Genomic DNA, 27,993 nt, shown 5'->3' on the forward strand with positions numbered 1-27,993 from the left:
TCCCACACCCCCCCCCCAAAGAAAAGAAAGTGTTGTAGTAGGCAAAGCTACTGGGATGTAGAGCTTTTTTTTTTTCTACCAGAATGTAATTTCCACTCAAAATGCCTACATTTTTTAACCCAGGAAAAGGATTTGGTTATGACATTTCTCCAGACTTCCTAAAAGAAAGGCTTTAGTCCATCAGCAGTATTATTGTGGCCTTCAACATGTAAGGTTGGTTTAAAAAAATCTGTTAGTCATTAGTTCTCTGATATGATACAATGCACTTTGACAATTATTTACTTGATTACATTTTTTACTCATATATAAAAACAAAAGTTATAAAGTACATGTATGCATTGTTCTATTTGCATTGAAAATATATCTATCTCTTCAAACATGTATCCTTTCTTTATGATAAAAAAAATTTAAGTCATTCCCTCCATTTGTGACAGTGAAAAAAATAAAGTTTTTCTTATGTCCTTTTGAAATGCACAGCACATACTTGACATCAGTAGTCACCTTAAAGTGCAGAGGGACACCAGAACTCTTGGTCCCCTTCCCCTCACTCATACATCTTTCTTTCTCATTTCCTAGTTCTACTCTTCCAGGACTCTGGTAACTACCATTCTATTTTCAACTTCAGTGAGATCAACTTTCTATTTTACATATGAATGAGGTCATGTAGTATTATCTTTCTGTGCTTGGCTTATTTCATTTAACATAAGGATCTCCTATATTACCACAAATGACAGAGTTTCGTAATTTCTATATCTGAATAGGGTTCTGTTGTGCATACTTCTTTGTCCATTCTTCAAGTGATGGACAGTAGGGTTTATTGTATTTCTAGATTCTTGTGAATAGTGCTCCAATGAACATGAGAGTAAAGATTCCTCTTTAGCAAGATGATTAAATTTCCCTTGATTATATAACCAGTAGTGGGATTGCTGGATCATATAGTTGCTCTTTTTTAATTGTTTTAAGGAACTTCTGTCCTCTTTTTTTCATCATAGCTAGCTGTAGTAGGATACATTGCCACCAATGATGCAGTGCTTCCCTTTTTTCCACTGAATTTGTCAAACTTCTACTTGTATTGGTAAATTCAGTAGTTTTTGTGAGAACGTTTATTTGATAATATTTATGAAGCAATTTACAATTCATAGTATTCTTCTAATTTGATTCAATAGCAACTTTGAGAATTAGATAAGTGTGATTACCCAGCAAATTACAGATAAAAAATAATAATCAAAAGGTTATATAGGCCCAAGTTCGGTACCAGACTGAGAGGAGTCAATTTGATGGCTTCTAAAATTGCATTTTCTTTCATTACTTTAAACTCCCATGAACTGTCGTGTCATACAGGAGGCAGTTCAGAAAGAGATCGCAAGTTCTAGGGTAGCCTAGGCTAAATAGCAAGCCCGCCCTAGTCTCAAGGAAGAACAACAAAGAAATAACAAGAACAAACCCTAAAGACTTCTATGGCATTCAGTGCTGTATTAGTTTGAGGCTCTGTGCTCTAGATCAAGAGTTCTCAACTAAGAGAGAGACACAAAAAATATTTGAATAAGTACATTTTTCAGTAGATACGTTCCATAATATTGGATAGGTTCTCAAAGATATCACAAGGGTTAAATTTTATTATAATTACTACACTGAAAGGGCATAACCATAATTTCCATATTGTCAAAAAAACTATAATAAAAAGACAGCTTCTGGTGTCAATGACAAACCTCTTTCTCTTCTGTGTCTAATTTTCAACACATACCATGACAATATCATTTATTTTTACCTTTTTAATCTTGTAATAATCCCTTAAAGAGTTTAGAAAATGAATAGGATGTACAATACAACAGATGCTATAGCTATTTTAGGGAAATATTTACAAGGAAATGTATTACTTTTCTTGACTGGCCTATTTGTTCAAAGAAGCAGCATAGTCCAGGAAAAGTATCAGGGGAAATAAGGAGATTCATGCTAATGAATGTGGTTAAACCTCTGTGTTTGATGCTTTACATATACACACTCTCCAACTACTGACAACTCAGTCCTCATTCTCTCAGGGTAAGTTACTTAGCGACATGTAATAATTATTAAATAGCACAGTTTCTATTTGAGCTGAGGGAAAATAAACCTGATGACTTGCACATGTTAGACAACTGCTTTTGAACTTTATAAATGGAATCTTAGAGTTAAAAAATAGTTGAACTCAGATCTGTTTGGACCAAAGACTCTTCCCACTGTGCATTGAAATAGAACATGGCAAGATTATAAATGGCAGTGTGGGTATCTCATGGAAGTGCTAGTTGGTGTGTGTGAGCATGATTCATTGCTGTAGGGGTTGTTCGTTGAAGAGATAAATTTAGAAACCACATTGGTCCACAATGACAATAAGTGTTTTACAGAAGGAAACATGAAGTACTGAGAGTACATATTGAGAATCATTGAAAGGAAAAGGAAAGAAGTAGGGCATATCAAACTGATCTGAAGAGTCAGAATATGTCTTGGGATTTTAATTACAGTTACTTTACTTTTGGAGATCTAAACACAAGTGTCATGGATTTATTCACTGGAGTGGGAATAAGGCAGACAGGGCAACTAAGACTAATAGCCAAACACTGCAAAGCTAGAGACAGCAATTGTAATTCCATTATTGAGAAGATTAGAGAGAGTAAGGTAAAAAGGTATTGGGGCTTAATGACACACCCCTGGGGTCATTTGCCTGAAGTAGGTTGGAATTCCTGTCAAGCTAATAGTATAATTCTGAGCCTAGAGATGGATAGTTTACCAGGAAGGACTAGGACTGTAAACATGAAATATCTAGTGATTTTTTTTTCAAGTTAATTTCATACAATTTCTCTAGTTATGGTCTCTGAAGCAATATGAGCATAGTCTGGGGATTAGTTGAAAATATAAATCCTAGGCTCAAGCCAGACTTGTTGAACCAAAACCTCTGAGATAGGACTCAACAATGAAGGTTACAATAAGTCCTCTGATAATTCTGGTGCATACTATAATTCCAAAAACACTGATAATAGTGGGCAATAAAAATATTGTTGCCAAAACCCAGACAACATATATACATGAGCAAGAAACGCAAGTGAAAGAGGATGGTAGAGGAATCCTCTAGTCTTTGCTTATATAAGATAATGAAAGCTGTTTGTCAGAGTCTTAACTGATTAAGCAGATTTATTAAGAGAGGTTTAGCTGAGGTAGGGTGATTCATTTGGTAAAGTGCTTGCCAGACTGAGTTTGGATTTGCAGTACCCATTTAAAAAGTTGGACATTGTGGCACACACTGGTAATCCAAGCGCTTGGAGGACAGATACGGGAGGGTCACTGGAGCTTCCTGACCAGCTAGTTTTGTTGAATAACTGAGCTTCAGATAAAGTAAAAAAAAAAATAAAAAAATAAAAAAATAGGGGGCTGGAGAGATGGCTCAGCGGTTAAGAGCATTGCCTGCTCTTCCAAAGGACCCGAGTTCGATTCCCAGCAACCACATGGTGGCTCACAACCATCTGTAATGAGGTCTAGTGTCCTTTTCTAGCAGGCATATATGCAAACAGAATATTGTATCCATAATAAATAAATAAATATTTTTAAAAAAATACTTTCTCAAAAAAAACAAAAACAAAAACACAGTGGAAAGAATAGATGAAGATACCCACCAATTCTTTAGACCACTACCTGTACCGGCACACACACACACACACACACAAAAAAAAAAAAATTATGTGTATATATAACATGTATGGCAAGGTTTAAGCAAAATAGTTTTTTTCTTTGAGGTACTTTTTTTTTCCCGGTAATCTTTTGTTTGTCTTGTTTTAAAGAACAAATCTAATCTCTGATGTGTTTATTGGCCCATGAAGGACCTGTCATTAAGGTTTTTTCTCGTCACCTAGAATGTCATTTGATTCCCAGAATTTAAAGGAGTGTACAAAATGTGACATAAAGGACCAGGACAAAGTGCACGGGAGGTACTAAATGTACTGAGGTGCAAACAGATGTAATGCAGTTAGAGATTATCATGAGTTAATGAAGAAATTTCATGAATTTTGGAGCCAAACGAAGTTTGCGTGACTGACTACTGCTACATAACAAGCTATGCATTGGAAATACAACAATGAATAAAACACATAAAGAAAATATGATACATTTACACAATGGAGTGCTACACAGTGGTTAAAAAAAAATAATGGCATCTTTAAATTTGCAGGCAAATGGATGGATCTAGAAAAAAACATATTAAATGAGGTAACACAGACCCAGAAAGACAAATATAATATATACTCACTTATAAGCGACTTCTAGACATAAAGCAAAGAAAAACCAAGCTACAGTCCACAACACCAGACAACATAGACAACAAAGAGGACCCTAAGAGAGATGTACATGTATCCACATAGAAAAGAGAAAAAGACAAGATCTCCTGAGTAAATTGAGAGCATAGGGATCATGAGAGAGGGTGGAAGGAAAGGGAGAGGGAGGGGAGCAGAGAAAGATGTATAGCTCAATAAAAAATAATAATAATAATAAATTATGAAAATGAAAAAAGTTCCTTGACTTCATAGAACTGATTTCCTAGAGGAAGAGAGAAAGTGAACAAGATAACAAGAAAATAAAATATGTATTTATATAAATTAGTAAAAAAAGAACTTAGAATTTTTAGTGTGATTGGGTAAGTTCTTATAGAAAATAAAGCATTTGAATAAGAAACAGAATAAATTAGGGGCATGTCATCAGCCTCTGTTTTGGAAGAGTATTGCCAGTGTCTCTGATAAAGGAGTATGCTTTGGTATTTGGGCAATGCAGAGTCATTGTGGCTATAGTGGTGAAAAATTGGAAGTAGTCATTAGAGAAGCGGAATGCTCAAATATTTCAGAGATATGCAGAATGCTGCTCTTTTGACAGGTATATTTTCAAATGTTCCCATAACAACATTGGTGGGAAGTAAGATGACAGCAGTTCCAACACTGTCAATCTAGCTCAGAGACAGGCATATAGATAAGACAGTGTGAACCCTAAGATAGCTCATATGCACAAAGACACAAACATGTGGCAGAAGAAGTTCTCAGGAGTAGAGGCGAAGGAGTTTACTTCCCAATAGATCTTACTCTAGAGTCTTGATGAACTGATACTATTATGGAAGAAAGTGTGGTGGTACCCCTAATTTATAACATACACAAAGGAAGATTTCAGGCAGATTAAAGACTTAAATGTGAAAGCAAACATAAAGTTGTAGGAGACAGCACAGAGAGATGCTTTAACAGTAGTATAAAACTAATGGCAGCATATATAATTTTTAATGTGTCAGACATTGTTCTACATACATGCCTAACATGTTTACTAAATTAACCTTTATGGCACTTTTATGAGATGCTTTCTCCATCTTACAGGTAGTAAAGGGGGTTAAGTAATTTATATAGAGAGAAGGAAAGGGATAAATGATTGACCCAGAACTAGAGAGATGGCTTAGCAGTTAAGGGCACTTGCTGCTTTAGTCTTAGTCATTGTTCTATTGCTGTGAAGAGATACAATAACCACAACAACCCTTTTAATTGGGATTGCTTATAGTTCCAGAGGTTTAGTTCATTGTCGTCTCATGGTAGGAAGCATGGTGGCATACGGGCAGACATTGTACTGGAGAAGTAGCTCACAGTTCTACATCAAGATCTTAGACAGCAGAAAGAGAGATAGTTACTAGGAATTACTTGGGTTTTTGAAATTTCACACCCCACTCCCCCCCGCCCCCACCCCACCAGTAACACACTTGTTCCAACAAGGCCATACCTCCTAATCCTTTCAAATAGTATCACTCCCTGATAACCAAGCATTCAAATCTATGAGCCTATGGGCACCACACTCATTCAGACCACTATATTCAACTCCTTGGCCTTCTAGTCACATCATAACTTAAAATGTCCCAATAGTCTATAAAGTCTCAATACTGTTTAAAAGTCCAAAGTCATGAGAATCAAGGAAATTTCTCTTAATTGTAACCCCCTGTAAAAGCAAAATCAAAAAGTGAATCACATTCTTGGCACAAAATATACATTACATTCCAAAAGGGAGGAAAGCGAGCTTAGTGATGAAATACTGGATCAAAGGAAGTCCAAAAGGCAGCAGGGCAAACTCCAAATTCTATATCTCCATAGCTAATGGCAAAATGGTTTTTAGATCTGCAACTCCTTTCAGCTTTTTTGACTGCCGCCTTTTCCCTCTTAGGCTGGTTCGACACCCAGCCTGCAGTTTTCTTTAGAAGATATTCCATAACACTGACTTCTCCAACATCTTGGAGTTTCCAATGAAATCCAGGCTTCACCTTTGCAGCTTCACAAACTGGCCTCTCTGGGCCTCCATGACAGACATGCTTGGCCTCAGAGGCTTTCCTTAGCTATGGAAGGAGATTCCACAATCCCTTTCTTATATCCTTGACTCTAAAGCCAGAACCATGTGACCAAAGCTGCCAGGTTCTACTACTTGCTGGGGATAGAACTTGGCCCCCATGTTCAAATACACATTTATCAGCTTTTAGTTTCCAATGGTTTCCTTCACTCCTCAAGTTTTTGTTTAGTTCCTTTTCACAGATTGGAAGATTACCTGGGTGGGATCTTGCCCTGAGGTCTCCACTCCCTTTATTCCCTTCAGCATCAGGCTTTTCTTTAAATTTTTTATCTCCTTGAGTGCTGGACTTAACTCCATTGCTTACCTCCTCAAATGTACATTTTGTATTTTTTCTTACTCCTTTTATTGTAGATATTCATAGGAGTGGCCACTAATAACCACTTGACGCAATCTTGTCTTGAAATCTCTGTTAATGCCATTAATACAAAACTCTTCCATTTAGCCTCAGGCAGACTTTTTTTTTTTTTTGAACAAGGGCAAAAGCAGCCACATTCTTTACCAAAATAATTCAATAATGGTTTCTAGGTCACTTAACTAATATTCTTCCTTTCTGAAACTGCTTGAACTGAACGCCCGTCATTTAAATTGCCCTAATCACTGTCTTCCATGCTCCTCCTAGTATGGTCCATTAAGCTTAAAAAAAAAATTGTTCAAATACTTTTCAAATTCAAAGTCCCAAAATCCACGTTCTGCCAACCAAACGTGTGATCAGGTCTGTTTTAGTCATCTATTACTGTAAAGAGAAACCATGACCACAGAAACTCCTATAAAGGAAAACATTTAATTGCAGCTTGCTTACAGTTCCAGAGGTTTAGTCCATTGTCAACATGGCTGGAAGTATGGGCATGCACAGGCAGACATGGTGCTGGAGAAGTAACTGAGAGTTCTATAGCAGGATTCACAGGCAGCAGGAAGACTGACAGCTGCTGGTCCTGCTGTGAACTTTTGAAACTTCAAAACCCATCTCCCAGTGACACTCTTGCCCTCCTAATCCTTTCAAATAGTATCACTCCCTGGTAACCACACATGCAAATCTGTGAGCCTACAGATCCATTCTCATTCAAAACACCACACTGTTCTTCCAGAGTACCTAAATTTAGATCCCAATATCCATGATAGAGATAGATGCAAGTAATCCCAGCTCTCGAGGATCCCACACCATCTTCTAACCTCTGTGGGCACCCATGTACATATGCATGTGTACATACAAATTAAACATAAAAAACTTCAACAATATTTTTAGGTTTATTATATATATGAATATATACATACATGAATCCATGTTTGTGTACCACATGTGTGCCTGATATCCATGGGATTCAAAATAGGATGTTAGATATGGAACTGGAGTTATGTATGGTTGTGATCCACCATGTAGATTCTGAGAATTGAATCCAGGTCCTCTGCAAAAGCGACAAATGATCCTATCTGCTAATCTATCTCTCCAGTCTCATAAAAAAAATCTTAAAAGTATGATTTGCATAGAATCATATGATTAGTGAGAGAAGGAAGGTTTGAATTCAGGAGTCTAATTCCTGAGTTTGTGTTTTTGTGTTTATTTTTCACAGATACATAAAATATAAAAAGTTGTACATCAGTGTCGTGCATACAATACTTTAATGCATATACACTTTGTTTTTTATTTAAATCTGGTTAAATATATCTGTCTCCTCAACTACTTTTCAATTTCTTTATGCTGAAAACTTTCAAAATGCTTTCAAGTTTTTTTAGTTAAAGTTTTATTTGCATGGGTGTTTCACTTGCAAGTATATCTGTGCATTTCTTGCATGAGGCCAGAAGTGGGGACATAGGGTCCCCTGGGCCTGGAGTTACAATTGTGACCCACCATGTGAGTGCTGGGAATAGAATTTGGGTTCCCTGGAGGATCAATCAGTGCTTGTTACTGCTGTGCCTCACCAGCCCCTTTATTATTTTTTAAATGCATGAAACATTATTACTTTAGTGTGTATGCCCTTAATTTTGCTAAACTAATCTTCAAAATATAAAAAGGAAAATTCTGAACAATTTAATTATAAATTAAAAGTAAAAAAAAAAGTAGAGACTTCTGTTTAAGAAAAGATCTTATAAAGAAAATAAAAAGAGAAACCACATTTTGAGAAAGGACAGTTACAGCATTTGAAAGTGACAGGACTGCTTTCCCAGAAACATTTCTAGAGTTTCTAGAAATAAATGTGAAAAGCACTTGGGAGACCCTTTACTGAAGAGCAAACTCACATGACCTGCAGTTATGAAGACACACCTCATCACTTTAATAATCACAAGAATGCCAAGTGTTGCTGAAACACAGAGCGCTTTGCTTTAGTTCAAAACCTGCACTGCCCGGTGAAGTCAGTTGCCTAGTAATTTATTCCTTAGGGGGAAGTGTACTCAGGAGCATAAGGAATATAGAAGAAGTTTGCAGAGTGCTGATCACAACAGTTCAAAAGTTGAAAACAAACCAGGCACGGTGACACACATCTTTGATTCCAACACTTAGCAGGCAGAGGCAGGGGGATCTCTGTGAATTCAGGGCCAGCCTGATTTGCATAGCAAGTTCAAGGTCAGCCAGGGACACAGAATGAGACTCTGTCTCAAAAAGAAAGAAAGAAATCACTGTCCAAGTAATGAAGTAATTGAGTGGGCTGAGAATTCTTAGAGCTCTATTTCTTCTCTAAAAAAAAAAAAGAAAAAAAAAAGGGAAGGGAATGAGAAATAACTTCCCTCTAAGTTAAGCCAAGCTCCTGAGGTATAGCTCTGAGAATATGATATTTTTGCTGTTTTTTGCCTCTGTTTTGATTTTGCATTTTCAAATAGACTTTTAAATTTGATGATGGTAAAATTAGTTATCAGAAAATGTTTGTACTTAGTCAGTATATTTTAATTAATAGGAATTTCTGTCTGAATTTGACTTTCCTCTAATATTCTGTGGTATTTGTTCTTAAAAATTACAAGGAATGTTTGGCATAATAGCCCAGTGTTTTCAACAATAAAGCTACCCTTTTTCCTCCAGAAAAGGAGCTTTGCTCATTGCATAAAGATCTTTTCCATGACTAGAAAGATGGGGAACAGACAATCTTCAGCCAAAACGGCCAATTGTTGAGTGTTTGTGCTAATAACACAGGAAGCTATTTTATCATCCCCTTTACAAAACTATGGCTCAAAAATAAAATGAAGAATTGTCAGTAACTTTTATTTTATTTTCCTATGTAAAACCTTTTTTACTGGCTAAATTTTCTTACTACCGCTTAAGCCTTACTTTAATAGTTTGAGAGAATAATAGTTTGAGAGATATTATAATCAACAGAGATGGGGGGGAATGTTGGTTTGTCTATTTGTTTGGTTTTGGTTTTTCATGATAGCTTTAGAACCTGTCCAAGAACTAGCTCTCATTTTCCAGGCTGGGCTCAAACTCACAGACATCCTCCTACATCTGCCTCTTGAGTGCTGCAATTAAAGGCATGTCCCACCACTGCCCTGCTTCAACAAAGTTTTTTTCATAATTCTATTGTAATTACCCACCTCAATCTCTTGCCAAACTAAATCGTTCCTCCTTCTTAAAACAAAAAGAAAAAAGAAAATTGATAGATATAGTTAACATAATTTTTCTGTTTCTTATTCTCTCTGTCAGAGCATCAACATGTAAACTCTCTGAGAAAGAAAGAGAAGAGTAAGGATCTTCAGGGACATGTATATATGTATTCTGTGTGTGTGTGTGTGTGTGTGTGTGTGTGTGTGTGTGTGTACAGATGTGCGTATGTGTGTATAAGGGTGCCTACCTCGGGCCAGAACATTGCATTGAATCCTCTTCAGCTGGAGTTATAGGTAGTTATAAGCTTCAGGGTATAGGTACTAGAAACCAAACTCTGTTCCCCTATAAGAACATCAAGTGCTTTTAATCACTGAACAATCCCTCTAATCCTAGTGACCATTAATACATCATTTTATATATTTTAATTAAAGTTAATGACATTATATTTAAATGTATACATAAACATGCAGTTTATATCCTGCAAATCTTAAGAATCATATAGACAGATGTTTTAATGAGAAAATTCCAAGATATTTGATATTTAAAAAATAAATGAACTCATTCACTGATGGAAACAAATGGTCCAGCCGGCTTTGATTCTATTTAAGGTAGGACTCTGTAGAGTTTTCTCTTGAGGATTGTACATTTTCTTTCCAGAAACTATTTGTAACCTTGTATCAATATATGTCTTTCCCTAGCTACCTGTTACTCCAAACTAATGAAAAAATTAAGTGTTTACCATTAATTTAGTACCACTTTTTGAAGGTTTTATACATTGAATCTAAAAAGTAAATAACTCAGAGTCTTTCCTTTATTTAGATATTGTGAATTCCACCTCTTCTAATGTCTTGAGGGAAAGACATGATCTAAGGCTATTGTTGCCATCTTCACAGTTGCTTTCATGTTTGAGTTGAAGTCTGTACTAACATTGTATGTATGGCTTTTATCTTCACTTTACGAAGGAGAATAGGTAGGCATCATTCAGGAATTGTGTAAGGATTAGGACTATAACCAGAAATTAGCATTTTTAAAGCATTTTTAACTATTGAGATAAGACATGTCATTACTAAGTAAATTAACGACACGAGAAATTTAGCAAATAAAGCAGAGTGAAAATATGTTATTGTGATCTGACTGCAAAGAAATCACATGATATTCTCTTGTCATTAATCAGACTTAATATTTGAAAAAAATAAACCCTAAAAATAGAAATAGTGATAAATAGAATATGCATATGAATAAGCAGTTGAGACCTGTCTTCTCTTCCACAATTTTCTTTTTTTTCTTTTTTTCATAATTTTCTTAAATAGAGTAAACTTATTCTCAGTACAATGTTCACAGATTGCTAGAAATTCAAATTCCTAGGAAACGACACCAGAGGAACAACTTCTACCTTAAATGTCTTGCTAGCATATCTTACAGATTTTTGATTTCTATTCAAGAACAAACCCTCTTTTTACAGCCACTCCCCCACGTTTAAATCATTGACCTTTGCTTCTGAATGCATTCAGCAGTCTGTGACAGGAAACCCATGAAAGGGTGCTGTGTGGCTTTGCTCCGTAAAAGAAGTCCTACAGGCAAAGCTTTATGTTTGCTGACTGATTGAATTCTTTAATGAAATTGATGGTGCACCATGAGTAACCTGATGGAAAGGCACTTTTAGTGTACGTCCCATAAGCAAACTTCCCACTCTATTCCCTCGATATTTTTAAGTGGAAAAAAAAAAAAGAAAGAAAAAAAAAGCACCTTCTTGCCTGTTATTTAAAAATAAAATCTAGCCGGGCAGGGTGGCACACGCCTTTAATCCCAGCACTTGGGAGGCAGAAGCAGGCAGATCTCTGTGAGTTGGAGACCAGCCTGGTCTACAAGAGCTAGTTCCAGGACAGAAACCAAAAACTACGGAGAAACCCTGTCTCAAAAAATTCAAAAAAAAAAAAAAATCTACCCAAGAAAAGTGAAATGTGAATCTAGATTCAACAATTGACTTTGTCAGGATTCCTGAATTAAGTCTGGTTGGTCTTAAAATAAATAACTAAGAGATAGATTCTCTAGGGGAAAACGTGACATCAGTGTTTTCCAGCTGACATGGGTGTTCTGAATGCCCAGAACAGAATGCTAAAGAGAAAACACCTTAGAGACCACTGGTTCTCAACCTTCCTAATGCTTCAAGTCTTTACTATAATTCCTCCTGTTGTGGTTGCCCCACACATGAATTTTTCTTGCTACTTCATAACTGTAATTTTCCGCTGTTATGAATAATAATGTAAATATCTGATATACAGGATATCTGATATGCGACCTCCAAAGGGGTCATGAACCCCAGGTTGAGAATTGATGTTATAGAGATAGCAACAACTAAGAAAACATGTCTATATTATAGCTGTGGGATATTTGCAATTCATTATCTCATAGTAGATCCTCAGAAATAACCCTTGATCCACTTGTATATGAAGTCATTTCTTAGTGGAATGAAGAGCAAGCATGTTTCCATAGATGCCTCAGAATTCTTAAAACTTGGCTAATAAAATGCAGGTAGCCATCTTCATTATGAATGAGATTTCCTTGTGATTTTCTCACATGTAGAAGGACTTAAGTGATCCTTATTACTGAATCGCAAAATCTTGCTGTGTTTCAGACATGACAAAAGTACATTCTCTATGCCAGTAGCTTTGAGGTATATTTGGGGAAGACTAAATATGTATCAGGGCAACTTTTATATTTTTCATAGTTACTTAAGAGTATTTACTTAACTAAATTCCTATTGCATTTTATGAAAGAGCAGTGCTCACCATCTATATGGATGGTACAAAGTTTAAAACTGTCATCTAGCTTGAATATCTGAATACCTGCTCTTGTATTCTCTGAGAACCTTGGGCTTTGTTACCCTACCACAGCTTTTCAAACTTCCGATTGTTCATCTTCTGTTGGGGAAAATTTGACTTTTACTGGAAGTGAGAAAGAAACAAAATTTATCCTAAACAAAGTATAAAAGAATTACTGCTCAGAACTGTAGGGACAGTGAGCTATGATGACTGGGATTCACAGAATGATGGTGACAAGTAAACCCAACCCACTGATTATTGACAATAACTCTGCCTTCACCAATCAAATTAAAGGTTATGACTTCTACCTAGAACAGTTACTTGGAGAAGAAGGAGATTATTTATTAACTTAGGTCTTCAACAGAGGGGCTCATTGTTTTTATATTATTGTTGTATTGTTACTTCTTTTAGAATGCCTCCATTTTAAGTTTTTTTTTTTTTTTTTTTTTTTTTTTTTTTGTAGATTAACTTACTTGCCAGAAACTTACATGGCTGAATAGATTAGGTAGCTTTGAATAGAAATGCAATTCAATGTATTTTTTTTTTTATTTAAGATACAATAGTTGAAAGGTGGTGTAGCACAAATCCTAAATGTTCTTAATAACAAAAACCTGGAGTCCACCATCGGGGCAAAAGCTGAAAGATCAGAGAAGTAAAAGAGCTAGGGAGTTCTTTTACCTCTACCACTAGGGAGTTCTTAACCTCTATCAATGCTCAGAACAAAGAGGTGATCATGTCCCTACGAATCATCAGTCTGCATACTCTCTCTACAAAACCGCAGACTGCATCTGAGCTCCTGTCTCTTCCCTCCTTATTTTCCTCTTTCTGCCCAGCTATGTCCCTCCAGTCTCCACCTTCCTAGTGCTGGGATTAAAGGCATGTGATCCTAACTGCTGGATCCCATTTGTGTGAGCTGTGTTTCTCTCTTAGACAGATTCAATCTCATGTAGCTCGCAGTATACTTTAACTCACAGAGATTTGTCTGTCTCTGTTTCCCAAGTGCTAGGATTAAGGTTGTGGCTACCCCTGTCTGACTTATATTACTAACTTAGTGAGTTAGCTCTGCACTCTGATCTTCAGGCAAGCTTTATTTGTTAGATTACCAACAAAATATCACTACAAAGTGGTAAGTTTATAATATTAACACAAGACCGGCTTTCTTTCTTTCTTTCTTTCTTTCTTTCTTTCTTTCTTTCTTTCTTTCTTTCTTTCTTTTCTACATAAGGTTTGAGCAAAGCTGTACTAACTTTCCATACAAAAATGAGGGGTTTTGTTCCTACTTTTCTGCTCCTTTTGACAATTCTCCAGATAACCATGACAAGAAGAGGAAAGCTGTCTTAGTTATTCTTCCTCTTGTGATAAAAATATTTGGGCAAAGCTGGCCGGGGACTGAAAAAGCATGGGACAAAACCGGTCTCGCTGAACATAATGGACAATGAGGACTACTGAGAACTGAAGAACAGTGGCAATGGGTTCTTGATCCTATTGCACGTAATGGCTTTGTGGGAGCCCAGGTAGTTTGGATGCTCACCTTAATAGACCTGGATGGAGGTAGGTGGTCCTTGGACCTCCCACAGGGCAGAGAAACCTGCTTGCTCTTTGGGCTGAGGAGGAAGGAAGACTTGATTGGGGGAGGGGGAGGGAATGGGAGGTGGTGGCGGGGAAGAGGCAGAAATCTTTAATAATTAAATAAATTAATTAATAAAAAAAAATATTTGGGCAAAAGCATCTTATGGCAGAAAGGACTTATTTCAGCCCTCAGCTCCAGGCTTTGTACAATCAGTAATGGTGGCAAAGTTCCGATACCAGAAGCTTGGGACTGCCGGTCATAATGCATCCCCAGTCAGGAAGCAGAGAATAATGAATAATAATGAATGCTCCTGCTGAGCAGCCTCTCTCCTTTTTATGCATTCCAGAACTGAAGCCACTTTTAGGATGGGTCTGCCCACCTCAAATAACCTAGTCAACATAATCCCTCATGGGTGTTCCTCAGGTCTTGCCTTCTAGATGATTCTAGATCCTATGAAGCTGGCCATCAACACTAATCATCACAGAAGCAAGGTTCAACTCTGTTTAAAATATTTTCTTAGGGGTAGAAGGTAAACTTACTGGTTGGACTAGGAGCATAGTAAACTGAGAAGCATATCTTCGTTAAATAAATAAAACCTTTACATTTGTAAACTATAGTCCAGTATCATGGTTAAAAGTTATACTCTGCAAAATTCAGTCCAGAGTCCCAATAATCTTCCAATTTAGAACTTCTATTTTTATTGCACTAATAGAAGCAGGGAGGTGATAGGGAATTGCACTAACTGACATGCATAACAGCTGTGTAAGTATTAATAGTTTTAGCTTGGCCTGCTGGACTGAATCAACAGCTCCTTAGGGAATCACTATTAGAAGCTAAATCTCTAAGAAATCTATTTTAAAATGTAGCCTTCAGTTAAACTGTATCCTATGCAAAATGGCTGTTGCCAAAATATTCTCAAAGTCTAAACTTCTGAGGTCTAGATGAGCATCTAACAAAAGGCATGCACGCCTGTGGTCACAGCATTCAGCAGGCTGAAAGAGAGGGAGAAGCCCAGCTTGGACTGGATGACCCACTGAATGTCTATCTTCAAAAAAATAATACAACCAAACAAAAACATTATCCCTAGTGAAGAAAATAGGGACAAAGAGAGAATCCTTTAGTTCTTTTTTCCCCAAGAACTCTGGTAATTAGTGTTTTTAATTTTTTTCTCTTCCCAGCACCTAATTCTAAATTTTTGTCTGTCTATTCATTGAACATTCATCAGTTATTCATTAAATATGTACAACAAACCAGGCATTTACTTTTCTGCATATCTGAGGTTACCAGGTTGCTTACCTTTGGATTGAAATACCCATTTAACAAGATATACATTAAAACATTCTGTTACAAGTCCCTGTACTTGTGTTAGATCCTGACAAAAGGAAACTACTTGATAAGCCATTGTTTGGGAATTTTATAATCTAATGGCAAATAAAAGCTTAACATGTTTAAAAAATATAGAACTGATTGTACTTGGGATTAAAATGTAAATATGGAAGCCACAAGATTTCTGTGGATGAGCTAGGAAAAGTTTCGTTTGAAAAAGAACCTTGAAAGCAGCAAAAATTATAGAGGTAAAAATGAAGAAAACTATTGCAGAAAAGTTTACAGAAGAAATAACTGTGCCAAGAGTTACTTGAGAAGAATTTTGCAGAAATGGCTGATAAACCCCAGATAAGTGAATGTTTGTAAGAATGTGGAGTGCAAAGAAGGAGTTGAAAATATCCAGAGGGATCACTGTGAGAGTATTAAATGCTGTCAGTTATACCTTATTCAGCCATTCGGAAGTGCTGTGCTCTGTGCCATGTGTTCCAGTCACTTTGATGATCTCTGTGACTGTGGATAGAATATACCAGGCAGTGGTTTTTTTTCCAGACATGTCTGGAATAGGTCATCAAATCCCCCTGGATCTGATTTTCAGATTCCCTGGAGCTGGAACTATGGATGGTTGTGAGCCGCAGTGAGGGTGCTGGGAATTGAACTTGGGTCCTCTGCAAGAGCAGTAAGTGCTCTTAACCAGTAAGCAAACTCTCCAGCAAAATAATTTGTATATTTCTGCCCCAACTAGCTATGATTTTACTAAAATCCATGTCATTATTTCTCCAGGAGCCTTCCTGCTTCTTGTCATTGGTGTACCACAGGCCCAACCTGGTTCCCAGCACTTGTATTAGTCAGACATTAGAAGCAACCTAAATTCCATCTGGAGTGGTATGTTGCTATGAAAGAATCATTTGAGGACTGGGGTTGAGTGTTTGCCTGGCAAATTATATCATACCTTGGGTTTAAATCCTCAAAACTGAAACACAAACCTGTATACTGATATGGACCCTCTCTGCTAGATGCTTATGTAGATGACAACCACAAGCACATCTTCCTTTTGTTCTGTTTTTTCTTGGCCCTGATCCTCCTGTGTATGGTGGAAGGCTGTCTTATATGGATCACAGCAATGGGTGTCCTCCTGTGTGTTAGGGAAGGCTGTTTTGCATGGGTCACAGGAATGAATGTTCTTACTCTTTGACTTCTGTTTTGATTCATTCAACAGAAGTTATTAAACTGGATGTGGTAACACATGCCTTTAATCCCAGCATTTAGGAGGCAGAAGAAGGAGGATCTCTGTGTTTGAGGCCTGCTGGTCTACATAGTGAATTCCAGGATAGCCAGAATTACATAGAGAGACACCATCTCAAAACAAAAACAAAAATTGTAGTTTTTAAAATAAAATATCCAAAAGTTTTATGTTTTAATGATTGAAGAGGATTCTTAATGTTATAATGGTCATCTATGAAAAGAAAATAGAGATGAGATAGTAAATAAAAATTTCAAGAATTTTATTTTTAGTTCAAGAGGTTGATGATCAACCTAGAATTTTTATAGGATTTAGTGAAAGAGCTGGAGAAATGATTTTGTGCTTAAGAGTGCTTGCTGTTCTTACAGGGACTAGAGTTCAGTTGCTAGTACGTATGTCTGTCAACTCACAATTGTCTGTAATTTTAGCTCTAGGGCATCCAAAACCACCTTCTGGCATCTGACATATACACAGACACACAAATACATAAAGATAAAATTTTAACAATGATAAAATGCATCAGATGTCCTCATTCCAATCGTAATAGCTTAATTATGAACTCCATCCTACTTACCAGAACTATGATTTAAATACATTGTAGGCTCAAAATAGAGAATTATATCAAATTCCTAGTCTAGAAATGAGGGTGAACTGGTTCACTTATCAAGATCTTTTTTGTTCATTTGTTTATTTAGAGTTCATTTGTTTGGATTTTTTATTGATTTTTATTGAGCTCTACATTTTTCTCTGCTCCCCTCCCTGCCTCTCCTTTTCACTTCAACCCTCTCCCAAGGTCCCCATGCTCACAATTTGCTCAAAAGATCTTGTCCCTTTCTAGTTCCCATGTAGATTAGATCTATGTCTGTCTCTCTTAAGGTTCTCATTGTTGTAGGTTCTCTGGGATTGTGATTTGTAGGATTGTTTTCTTTGCTTTATGTTTAAAAACCACTTAATGTCAGAATACTTGGGGAAATTGTCTTTCTGGGTCTGGGTTACCTGACTCAAAATGATGTTGTCTAGCTCCATCCATTTTACTGCAAAATTCAACCTGTCGTTATTTTTTTTTTATGGTGTGTAGTACTACATTGTGTAAATGTATCACCTTTTCCTTATCTATTCTTTCAGTTGAGGGGCATTTGGGTTGCTTCCAGGTTCTGGCTATGACAAACAATTCTGCTATGAACATAGTTGAACACATGTCCTTGTAGCACGACTGAGCATCCTTTGGATATTATAGAGGGAGGACCCGCTTGTTCTTTTGGCCGCCTGGCTAGCTTAGCCCTGAAATAATCACACAGAAATTGTATTCATTAAATCATTGCTTGGTCCATTACCTCTGGCATCTTATTGGCTAACTCTTACATCTTAATTTAACCCATTTCTAGTAATCTGTGTATCGCCACGTAGCAGTGGCTTACTGGAAAAGATTCTGCATGTCTGACTCTGGTGGCTCCATGGTGTCTCTCTGACTCTTTCCTTCTCCCAACATTCAGTTCTGTCTACTGCACCTACCTAAATTATGCCCTATCAACAGGCCAAGGTAGTTTCTTTATTCATTAACCAATGAAAGTAAAACATAGAAGGAACTCCCACACGAGGATATATACCCAAAAGTGGTATTACTGGGTTTTGAGGAAGGTTGTTTCCTAATTTTCTGAATGTTTTTGGTTTTTGAGACAGGATTTCTCTGTGTAACAGCTCTGACTGTCCTGAAACTAGCTTTGTATACCAGGTTGGTCATAGAAACTCATCTGCCTCTGCCTCACAAGTCCTGGGAATAAAGGCATGTACCACTGTGCCTGGTTCATTTATCAAGATATTAATCCTCACATTTGTGAGAAAGAAGCTAAGTAAAGACTGGCTTATTTTCTCCAAATTGGAACAGATGCCTGTTGAGCTGTGGGATAATCTTGAAATGGGAAACAGCAGTGGTACAAGTTCTAAGCCCCCACTGGTCATTAAAGAGAAGTTTTACACTGGTAACTGCATGGATCCTTTGTCATATATTTTAAATAGAGGATGGAATTGTCATAAAGTATTATTATTAATGCTATTCACTGAATTACATCCTTGAAGTTCTCTAGTATTGAAATCTGGGGCTAGGAGGTTATGACTTGTGGCAAGCCTGAGCTACATAGAGAAGTCCAGGCCAGACATGGCTACACAGTAACACTCGCATTCCAGAAAAGAGAACTAATCAAACAAACAAAAGCCCTTTAAAGATCCCTATTATGCCTCTAGAAAGTAAAATCTAGTACAAATTCTTGGCTGAGTTCAGATAATCTGTGGAGCATTAGAAAATGCAATTTTTAAAAATCACTGAACTTTTGTTCATTATTCTTTGTCTTTTATTTTATTCGTAGTTCTGGGAATTGCCATTGCAGAGCAGGTGTCACTGGCTCCCTGTGTGACCGATGTGAAGATGGACATTATGGCTTTAATAAGATAGGCTGCTTGCCCTGCCAGTGCAACAACCGGTCTGATAGTTGTGATGTTCTCACAGGTACGTAGTTTCCTTAATTCATATGAAATTACTCTTTATTAGTTCAATCTTGAAGTCTTTATTTATTCTTTTCAAATATAATTTACTTTCTCTTTTTTATAATTTTTTGTTCTTTTAAAAAGATATAATAAATCACATGGCAAGCCAAACTTTTATAATAACAAATATATTTCATGACTTTCAAAGATAGTATTGATTCAAGAGTTCTAGAAGTATGGAGATCAACACCACGTGAAGTGAAGACTCGGAAGTGAAGAAATGTGTTAGAATTCTTACAAGCGAGCATGATCACTTTGGAAATTTTGTGTGAAAAAAGTTGAGGCTCCATGAGACCTGAGGGAGAGTCAGGTAGATCCAGGATTGAAGGGTGCAATTTACTGGGTGCTCATGTACATAAGATTGGTCAAGGGTGGTAGCAAGCAACTTGGATCAGCAAGTGAAAATTATGTAGTGTTACGCGGACAAAGGCGACTCTCATTAAACTTAGAATGAAGCTAGTTTATCTCACACTAACATCAAAGATGTCAGGCACATTCCTGGTGATATTGGACAGGTTCTAGTAGTGAAGTTCCATTTACCATACCACTTTATTTTTTTTTTATCTGAAGTGTGCAGGGCAGCTATATAAGAAAGGGCATAGGGTTACATAGGCATAATCATGAAAGTTATGGCTCATGTTTTCTACAGTTAAGTCAAGCTACATGTTTCTTTTCAGGGGAGATTTGCTGGTTCTGGGTGTGGGGTGAGGAGTAAGGGTTAACCACAAGGAAAGGATGTGTACTTGAAGAAGAGCTTTTGACCGTGATTTGGAGCCTGCAGGACAGTTGGAAACTAGAAGAGCCCTAAACAGAAGACTGGCTTCCCCGAGGCCAGAAAATTCTTTATGCTGAGGAGACAAAATCCTTTTAGAGAGAGGAGAACCTGTTAAAACATATAGCCAACTCTTTCTGAATCCGTTATCAAACTGTAAAGATTCATTGAATGAGTTTGATTGGCCCCAATGGCCATTGCTGAATCTCTCAAAGTCTTTCAGAGCTGAGGAGACAAAAGTCTGCCAGATTCTTAATCCAAAAGATCATGCTAAGAAATAGTGAAGAAGTAGAGACAGATACAAAAATTGAAGTCTACATACAACCCACTTCCATGCCTGATTGAATTGGAACTATCATTTTCTCATATTTGCCTAATACAGGAAAAGAGGACCCTTTCTGGTTCTTTTATATATCAGGTATGATATACAATAATAAATAACATATACAATAATAAATAACAAAAAATAAATAAATAACAAAAATGGAGAAATGTGTCCAGTGATAAGCAATGGGGTCAGTACTACGAGTAATAGTGTTATAAGAGTTAACTTTGAACCTTTAAAATACCTAAAATTAGTATATTGTGGAATTAGAGGGAAAATCAGACAAAAAGGGTAAAAAGAGATAAAATGTTACTACAGAATAGCACTACACTGAACATGCACACACACACAGGGTGGGGTGGAGATCATGAAACCGAGGGAGGTAGGTAGTTCAGTGAAGTGTTTGCTGTGCAATCATGAGGACCTGAGTTCTAACCTCAAAGCTCATGTAAAAATGCTGTGTAGTTCCATATATATGGGTGCTTTGTCTGCATGTATGTCTGTGCACCACATGTGTGCAGTGTATGTGTAGGTCAAAAGAAGGCATCTGATCCCCTGTAACTAGAGTGGTAAATACTTGTGAGCAATTTCCATGTGAGTACTCGGAATTGAATGTGCGTCCCCTGGAAGAGCAGCCAATACTCTGAGCCACCCATGTCTCCAGCCCCAATGGCATGCACTTGTAATCATAGTGCTGGGGAAACTGAGATAGGAGGATTCCTGGGACTTGCTGGCCATCCAGTCTACTCCAATTGGTGAACTACAGGTCAATGAGAGATTCTCATCTCAAAAGAAATAGACAGCATTCCTGAGGATGACATTTGAAATTGACCGCTGACTTCCACTTGTGCACACAAACATATAGTTACCTACATATAAACCTGCTCACACATACATGTGCATTAAAAAGTAGCAATCTAAAACTGAAAATTAGTGATTTTTTAAGTTAAAAACTTATGACATTAGTTTAAGAGCATGTTTTACCCAGTGAAGACAAAGTTAGAACCAAATGGAATACAATAAAGGCTATCTAAACATACACATTTTGATAAAATTGTAGTAGAAGAAACGACAGGGGACAAGCAGGTCACAGCCCGAGATCAATGTAAATATAAGGGAGGCTCTGGAAGTTATGGCCTGGAATTTTCTAAATGATTAATAAAAAAAAAGAATACAAAGTCGACCTACAGATCAGCAATCTGAGCAACACCCACCCTATAACAGAGAAAACCACATTTGTGCAAACTCATTTAAATTGTCACAAATTCCCTAAATGTAAGATTAGAGGAACTTGTTAGAAGGTTTTTAAACACCAGCAGAAAAAATCCAGGACTTAAAGAATTCGATAAACACAAGAGGTTATGAGAAAAGAGTATCAGAATATTTGAAACTGAACTGATTCCCAGAAGGAAATATGCTAGAAACTTATACTGTATGCTAATCTTCTATTCTCCAGTGAAGTATGCATGGAGAAATCTGTTCAGAAGACATTGCATTATATTTTCTGTGTCATCTGGCCATACCTACTTGTGCACGATATTGTCTACTGTTCTTCTTTATTGATATATGTGTGATCCCAGCCTCTCTTCTATTCCATAGTTATGATTCGTGATATTTCTCCTGCCAAGAATCACCTTTCTAACTACCTCTATCCACACTGCAAACCCCTTTGTCTTATTAAGTCAAGTCTTCATTTAGGTCTGTCTTCATTAGCATTTCCTGATGCTCCTCACGAAATGCAGTCCTTTGCTATATGTTACCATGTGCACTTGTAATTTTTCAGAGCACTTGTCACAGTGATATTTACATGTTTACTTATGACCGTCACTCTCATTTGCTTACCCACAGTAAGTTCTATCAGGTCAGGAACAGCATCAGCTTCGTCGCCATCATTTCCGCAATCTCTAGCACAGATAGATATTGGCATATACGGAGCACTCACTGAATCTTTGTTGGATACATGAACAAACTAATGGGAAAGCATGAACAAAAACAGTGAGGTTCAACATTAGATAACAAGAAGAATGCTTCATTGTCCTGAACCATTAGTTGCTCCTGGGGTCTTTTATGGTACCGGAAAGCAATGTACAAGATTCTTTTCTTTTGTAACACTGAGGCAGCTCTCACACCCACATGCACATACTCTGGAGATAAAGTAAAATAAATCCTTTGAATTATTCTGATTTCTAAAAGATACAAATGTTTACCATATAAAAACTAAGAATCCAATTTAAAGAAGTGACCACCTGACTTAGAGCAGCCAGTTCATGTACAACTTTCCTAACAAGTGAGTTTTTAGCAGTGCTGGGATACGGTTGCCCTCTGGTGGCCACGTTGTATGTTTGCTCAGCTGTTCTCCCCAATATTTCTGGAATTTCTGTTTTAAATTAATTTCAAAGTTCTGTTTTTGTAGTAAATATAAATTGGTGAAAATGGCACAGGGACAATTTTGACAATAGATATAGAAAGGGTCTTAAAATATTTGAACCAGAAATTCTATTTTCAGAAACCTTCTGAGAAAATAATTCTAAATTCATTAAAAGGTTCACGTTGAAAAAGAAAATGCTCATCAGAATGGTATTTATGATCCTAAAGAAGGTAGATACTCAAATTCATAACAATAGGCAATTAATAATGTTGCCTAGATATATATGGTTAGAAACACATTAAATCAAAGCCACCTAGTAGGTTATTGTAAAATTAAATACATTTGTACATGTACAGGGCCTTGATCATTATAAGAAGCTGAGAAATCATACCTACTAGAATGTTTTCATTGCAGGGCTTTTATGACATATAACTTCACGACAGTGTGAATAATCGGACTATAAAATGACAAGTACCATATAATTAGACTATGTCAGTGGCAAACCCCTTAAAATAAAACGTTAGAGGGTCAATTATTTTCTAACTATAAACTTTTCCTTCAGATATCAGGCTTATTTTTAAGAACTCAAGACCCTATTGTGTGTTGGTAGTGTTCCACAAAACAGATTCCAGCAGCCTTGACTGCTCAAGAACCACTTTGCTTCAGGATGCCACATCCTCCTGGCTTTCTTTGTGTGGCTGCTTTTCCTTCTCTGTCAGCTGTGCTCCATCTCCCTTATTCAGCTCTACACTAGTACCTTGGGCTTGGAACTTAGCACATTTGTCCGCTCTGCTTGTCCTTTTCCTCTGAGTGATTTCAACAGGTCTCAGATTTAGCGTAAATGACATCAGTATATGAACTGTTGTCAGATTTGCTTCTCCCTCGGTCTCCATGTCCAAACATCTATGTGCCATTCTTCAGTTTGCTTTCTAGCCAGTGCTATCATTAAGATACTTGTTTGTATACATAGTTAATTCTTAACTACAAATTCCAAACTATGAAAGTGCTACAATTTATTTACTCTTCTATTGACATATATTATCTTTTTATAATTTGTGCAAAGTTAGTCTGTTTTAAGTGTTTAGCCAATAATAGCATATTGTGACTATAATCACACACCCAGCTTTTTTTTCTCATAGGACACATTGAATTCACAGCCAAGTCTAGATCAGAAATAAATCAGGAAGGGTTAGAAAGATGACTCCACAGTTAAAAACACTTGTTTCTTGGAGAGGCCCCAAATTGGGTTCCCAGCACCTTCTCTGGACAGCTGACAACCACCTGTGACTCCAGTTAAAGAGCTACAGTTCCCTCTTCTGCACTCTAAGGGCATCTTCACACAAATGATGCACAGAAACAGGGGTAGGCATCCACACACATACTCATGAACAACGAATCTTCTTTTAAAGTTAGGTATATTTATTTTATTGTTTTGTGTATATGAATGTTGGGCCTGCATATATCCATGTATACCTGGTGCCCACAGAGGTCAGAAGAGGGTGGTCTCCACCTCTAAATCTCTCTCTCTCTCTCTCTCTCTCTCTCTCTCTCTCTCTCTCTGTCTCTCTCTCTCTCTCTGTCTTTCCTTCCTTCCTTCCTTCCTTCTTTCTCTCTTTTTCTCTTTCTTTTTTTCTTTTTCTTTTTTATAACAGAATAGAAAACAAACACTACTCCTGTTATTTTTTTCTATGTAATTTTATGGTCTTCTTGTTGCAAGCAGGATTTCTGAAATTTCCTTAACTCTGAAACAATTATTTGATTCTTTTAGGTGCTTGTTTGAACTGTCAAGAAAATAGCAAAGGGGATCACTGTGAAGAATGCAAAGAAGGATTTTATCAGAGTCCTGATGCTACTAAAGAATGCCGCCAGTGCCCTTGTTCAGAAGTGACTTCTACAGGCAATTGCACCATAGGTAAGGACTTTTTTTCTAGGTCTTCACTTCCTTTGGTGAAGTGCAGTGCATTGATGAATTAGGCAGTGCATTGATGAATTAGGTTCTGGAGGATGTAAGTAAAAGTGAGATATAAAAATCACAGTCATTTCTCTTTCACAGGCATTCAGTTTAATTTTCTTTCATTGTTTATGTTGGCTTGGAATTTCTTATGAGACTGCAGTCAAGATATTAGTCAGGGCTGCAGTCATTAGTCTGAAGGCTTAATTGGAACTGTAGAATATGCTTTCAGTATGACTTGCTCATATGGCTTGCTAGAGGCAAAAATATTCTGATAGTCGTCATGTGAACTTCTTCATTAAGCTACTTAATATTATTGCAAAATGACTACTGGTTTCCCCTACAAGTGAATGATCAAAAGAGGGCAGTATGGGAGCCACAGTGTATTTTTATCATTTAGTTTCTAAAGCCATAGAGATGTTCCTAGGGCCACATTACTTACTCATGCCTATCCTATCCAGTATGAACATGTAATTACCAAGGGTAGGGAACATTTGACAGAATCTGAAGTCAGTTGCTATACCTAGTCATAAGAACTGCTATATTCCTCTTTTCATAGGAAGCTCTGAAATATTCTTTCATTTAGTTCTCAAATAGTAATTGAGTACCTAAAACATGCTTGTCATTGTGATACATAAGAAATACAAAAGTGTAAAATACGCTCTTTTTTCTAAAAGACTATTCAGTGTCATAGAGAGTAAAATAAACAAAGCAAATAAATTTATGGGTATGAACTTACAGGACACGAAGAAGGCTGAGCCATTGTCACTGGGACTGGATTTATTAACCCCTAAATTTTCCCAAAAGAGATGATGCTTTTACATAGCATAATTTGATGTTTATCACTACATATGTATGCATATAAAACATTTCGATGTTGTGACTATCGTCTTGAGTCAGGAGTATGAAAATTGTGTGTTAATATTGAAATTTGCATAAGCAGTATCAGAATTCTAAATCATATACATAGTAACATACTGTTAGTGACAATTTAAGATTTAAGACTTTTATAGGATTTGTAAATAAGACCTTTGGGTACATAAGTTTAGCTTATTTTGAATAACATTTTAACAAATTGCTTTACTTAGGATGTTGCTTTTTAATTATTTAATTGAGTAGCTGATTGAATTCTCTTTCATATGATGAATTTAAAATGTAGAATTTCGGGGCTGGAGAGATGGTTCAGTGGTTAAGAACACTGTCTGCTCTTGCAGAGAACCCAAATTCAATTCCCAGCACCCACAAGGCATCTCACATCTGTCTGTATCTCTAGTTCTAGGGGATCCAACACCCGTACACAGACACACATGCAGGCAGAACACCAATGTATATAAAATAGAAATAAATGAATCATTTTTAAAAAAAAATATAGAATTTCTCTGTGGAAAAAAATCCCTGTGAAAGTAATGTACTTGAAATTCTTTGTTCATTTTTTTATTTTTGTTTTAAAAAAAGAACAAACTATCATTTTTTTATTTTACATACCCATCCCAGGTGCCACTCCCCTCCTCCTATTCCTTCAACCTCCCCCCAACCCACACCCCACCCACTCCCTAGAAAGAGAAAGGCACATTTCTCCAAGAAAGGATCAAGACCCTCCCCATTATATCCAGGCTGAACGAGGTATCTATCCAAAGAGATTGGGTTCCAAAAATATGGTACAAAACAGCAGGGGCAAATCCTGGTACCACTACCAGTGGCCCCACAGTCTGCCTCTGCCATACAACTGTCACCCACATTCAGAGGATCTAGTTCAGTCCTATACTGATTCCTTCCCTGTCCAGCTGGAGTTCGTAAGCTCCCATTAGCTCAGGTTAACTGTTTCAGTGGGTGTCCCCATCATAGTCTTGACCTCTTTGCTCATATTCTTACCTGTCCCACTCTTAACTGGACACAGGAGCTCAGCCCAGTGCTCCACTGCTGGTCTCGGACCCATTTCATTCAGTTGCTGGATGAAGGTTCTATGGGACATTTAAGATAGTCATCAGTCTGGCTACAGGGCAAGGCCAGTTTGGGCACCCTCTCTGCTATTGCTTAGGATCTTAGCTTAGGTCATCCTTTTGGATTCCTGGAAATTTCTCTGATGCCAGGTTTCTTGCTAGCTCTGTAATGACTCCCTCAATCAAAATATCTCTTTCCTTGCTCTCCATCTCTGTCCTTCCCCCATCTCAACTATCCCGTTCTCTTAAGTTATCCTCACCTCTTCTTCTTTTCCCCTCCTCCTCCCACCCCCATGCTCCCAATTTTGTCAGAAGATCTTGTCTAGTTTCCCTTCCAAGGGGAATCTATATATGTTCCTCTTAGGGTTCACCTTGTTACTTACCTTCTTTAGAGTTGTGGACTATAGGCTCTTTATCCTTTGCTTCACAGCTAGTATCCACTTATGAGTGAGTACATACCATGCTCATCTTTCTGGGTCTGGGTTAACTCAGGATTTTTTTTTCTAGTTCAATCCATTTGCCTACAAATTTCAAGATGTCATTGTTTTTTTACCACTGTGTAGTACTCCATTGTGTAGATATACCACATTTTCGTTATCCATTTTTCGTTTGAGGGCATCTAGGTTGTTTCCAGGTTCTGGCTATTTACAAATATGCTGCTATGAATATAGTTGAACAAAGGTCCTTGTAGTATGATTGATTGAGCAACCTTTGGGTATATGCCCAAGAGTGGTGTTGCTGGATCCTGCGGTAGGCTGATTCCCAATTTTCTGAGATGCTGTCATACTGATTTAGAGTGGTTGTACAAAGTTGCATTCTCACCAGCAATGGAGGAGCATTCCCCTTACTCCACATCATCTCCAACATAAACTGTCATCAGTGTTTTTGATATTAGTCATTCTGACTGGTGTTAAGATGGTATCTCAGAGTAGTTTTGCTTTGTAAGTTTTGATTTGTATTTTTCTGATGACTAAGGATGTAAAACATGTCTTTAAGTGTCTTTTGTCCATTTGAGATTCTTCTGTTGAGAATTCTCTGTTTAGATCTGTAACCCATTTTTAATTACATTATTTGGAATTTTGATGTCTAATTTCTTGAGGTCTTTATTTATCAGTACTCTGTCTGACCTCGGGTTGAGGAAGCTCTTTCCCATTCAGTAGGCTGCCTTTTTGTCTTACTGACTGTGTTCTTTGCTTTACAGAAGCTTCTCAGTTTCAGGAGATCC

General features: G+C 37.1%; 1 protein-coding gene across 1 annotated transcript in view; it reads left to right on the forward strand.

Annotated features, from left to right (window-relative positions):
* Positions 1 to 27,993, forward strand: part of Megf9 (multiple EGF like domains 9) — a 98,779-nt gene that overhangs the window by 59,748 nt on the left and 11,038 nt on the right. The window contains exons 3-4 of the mRNA XM_057784642.1: positions 19,235 to 19,374; positions 24,646 to 24,789. Of these exons, the coding sequence (XP_057640625.1) occupies positions 19,235 to 19,374; positions 24,646 to 24,789 (284 nt within the window). The remainder of the gene's footprint in view (positions 1 to 19,234; positions 19,375 to 24,645; positions 24,790 to 27,993) is intronic.

Source organism: Chionomys nivalis, chromosome 11 (assembly GCF_950005125.1).
Source record: "Chionomys nivalis chromosome 11, mChiNiv1.1, whole genome shotgun sequence".
Taxonomy (NCBI): domain Eukaryota; kingdom Metazoa; phylum Chordata; class Mammalia; order Rodentia; family Cricetidae; genus Chionomys; species Chionomys nivalis.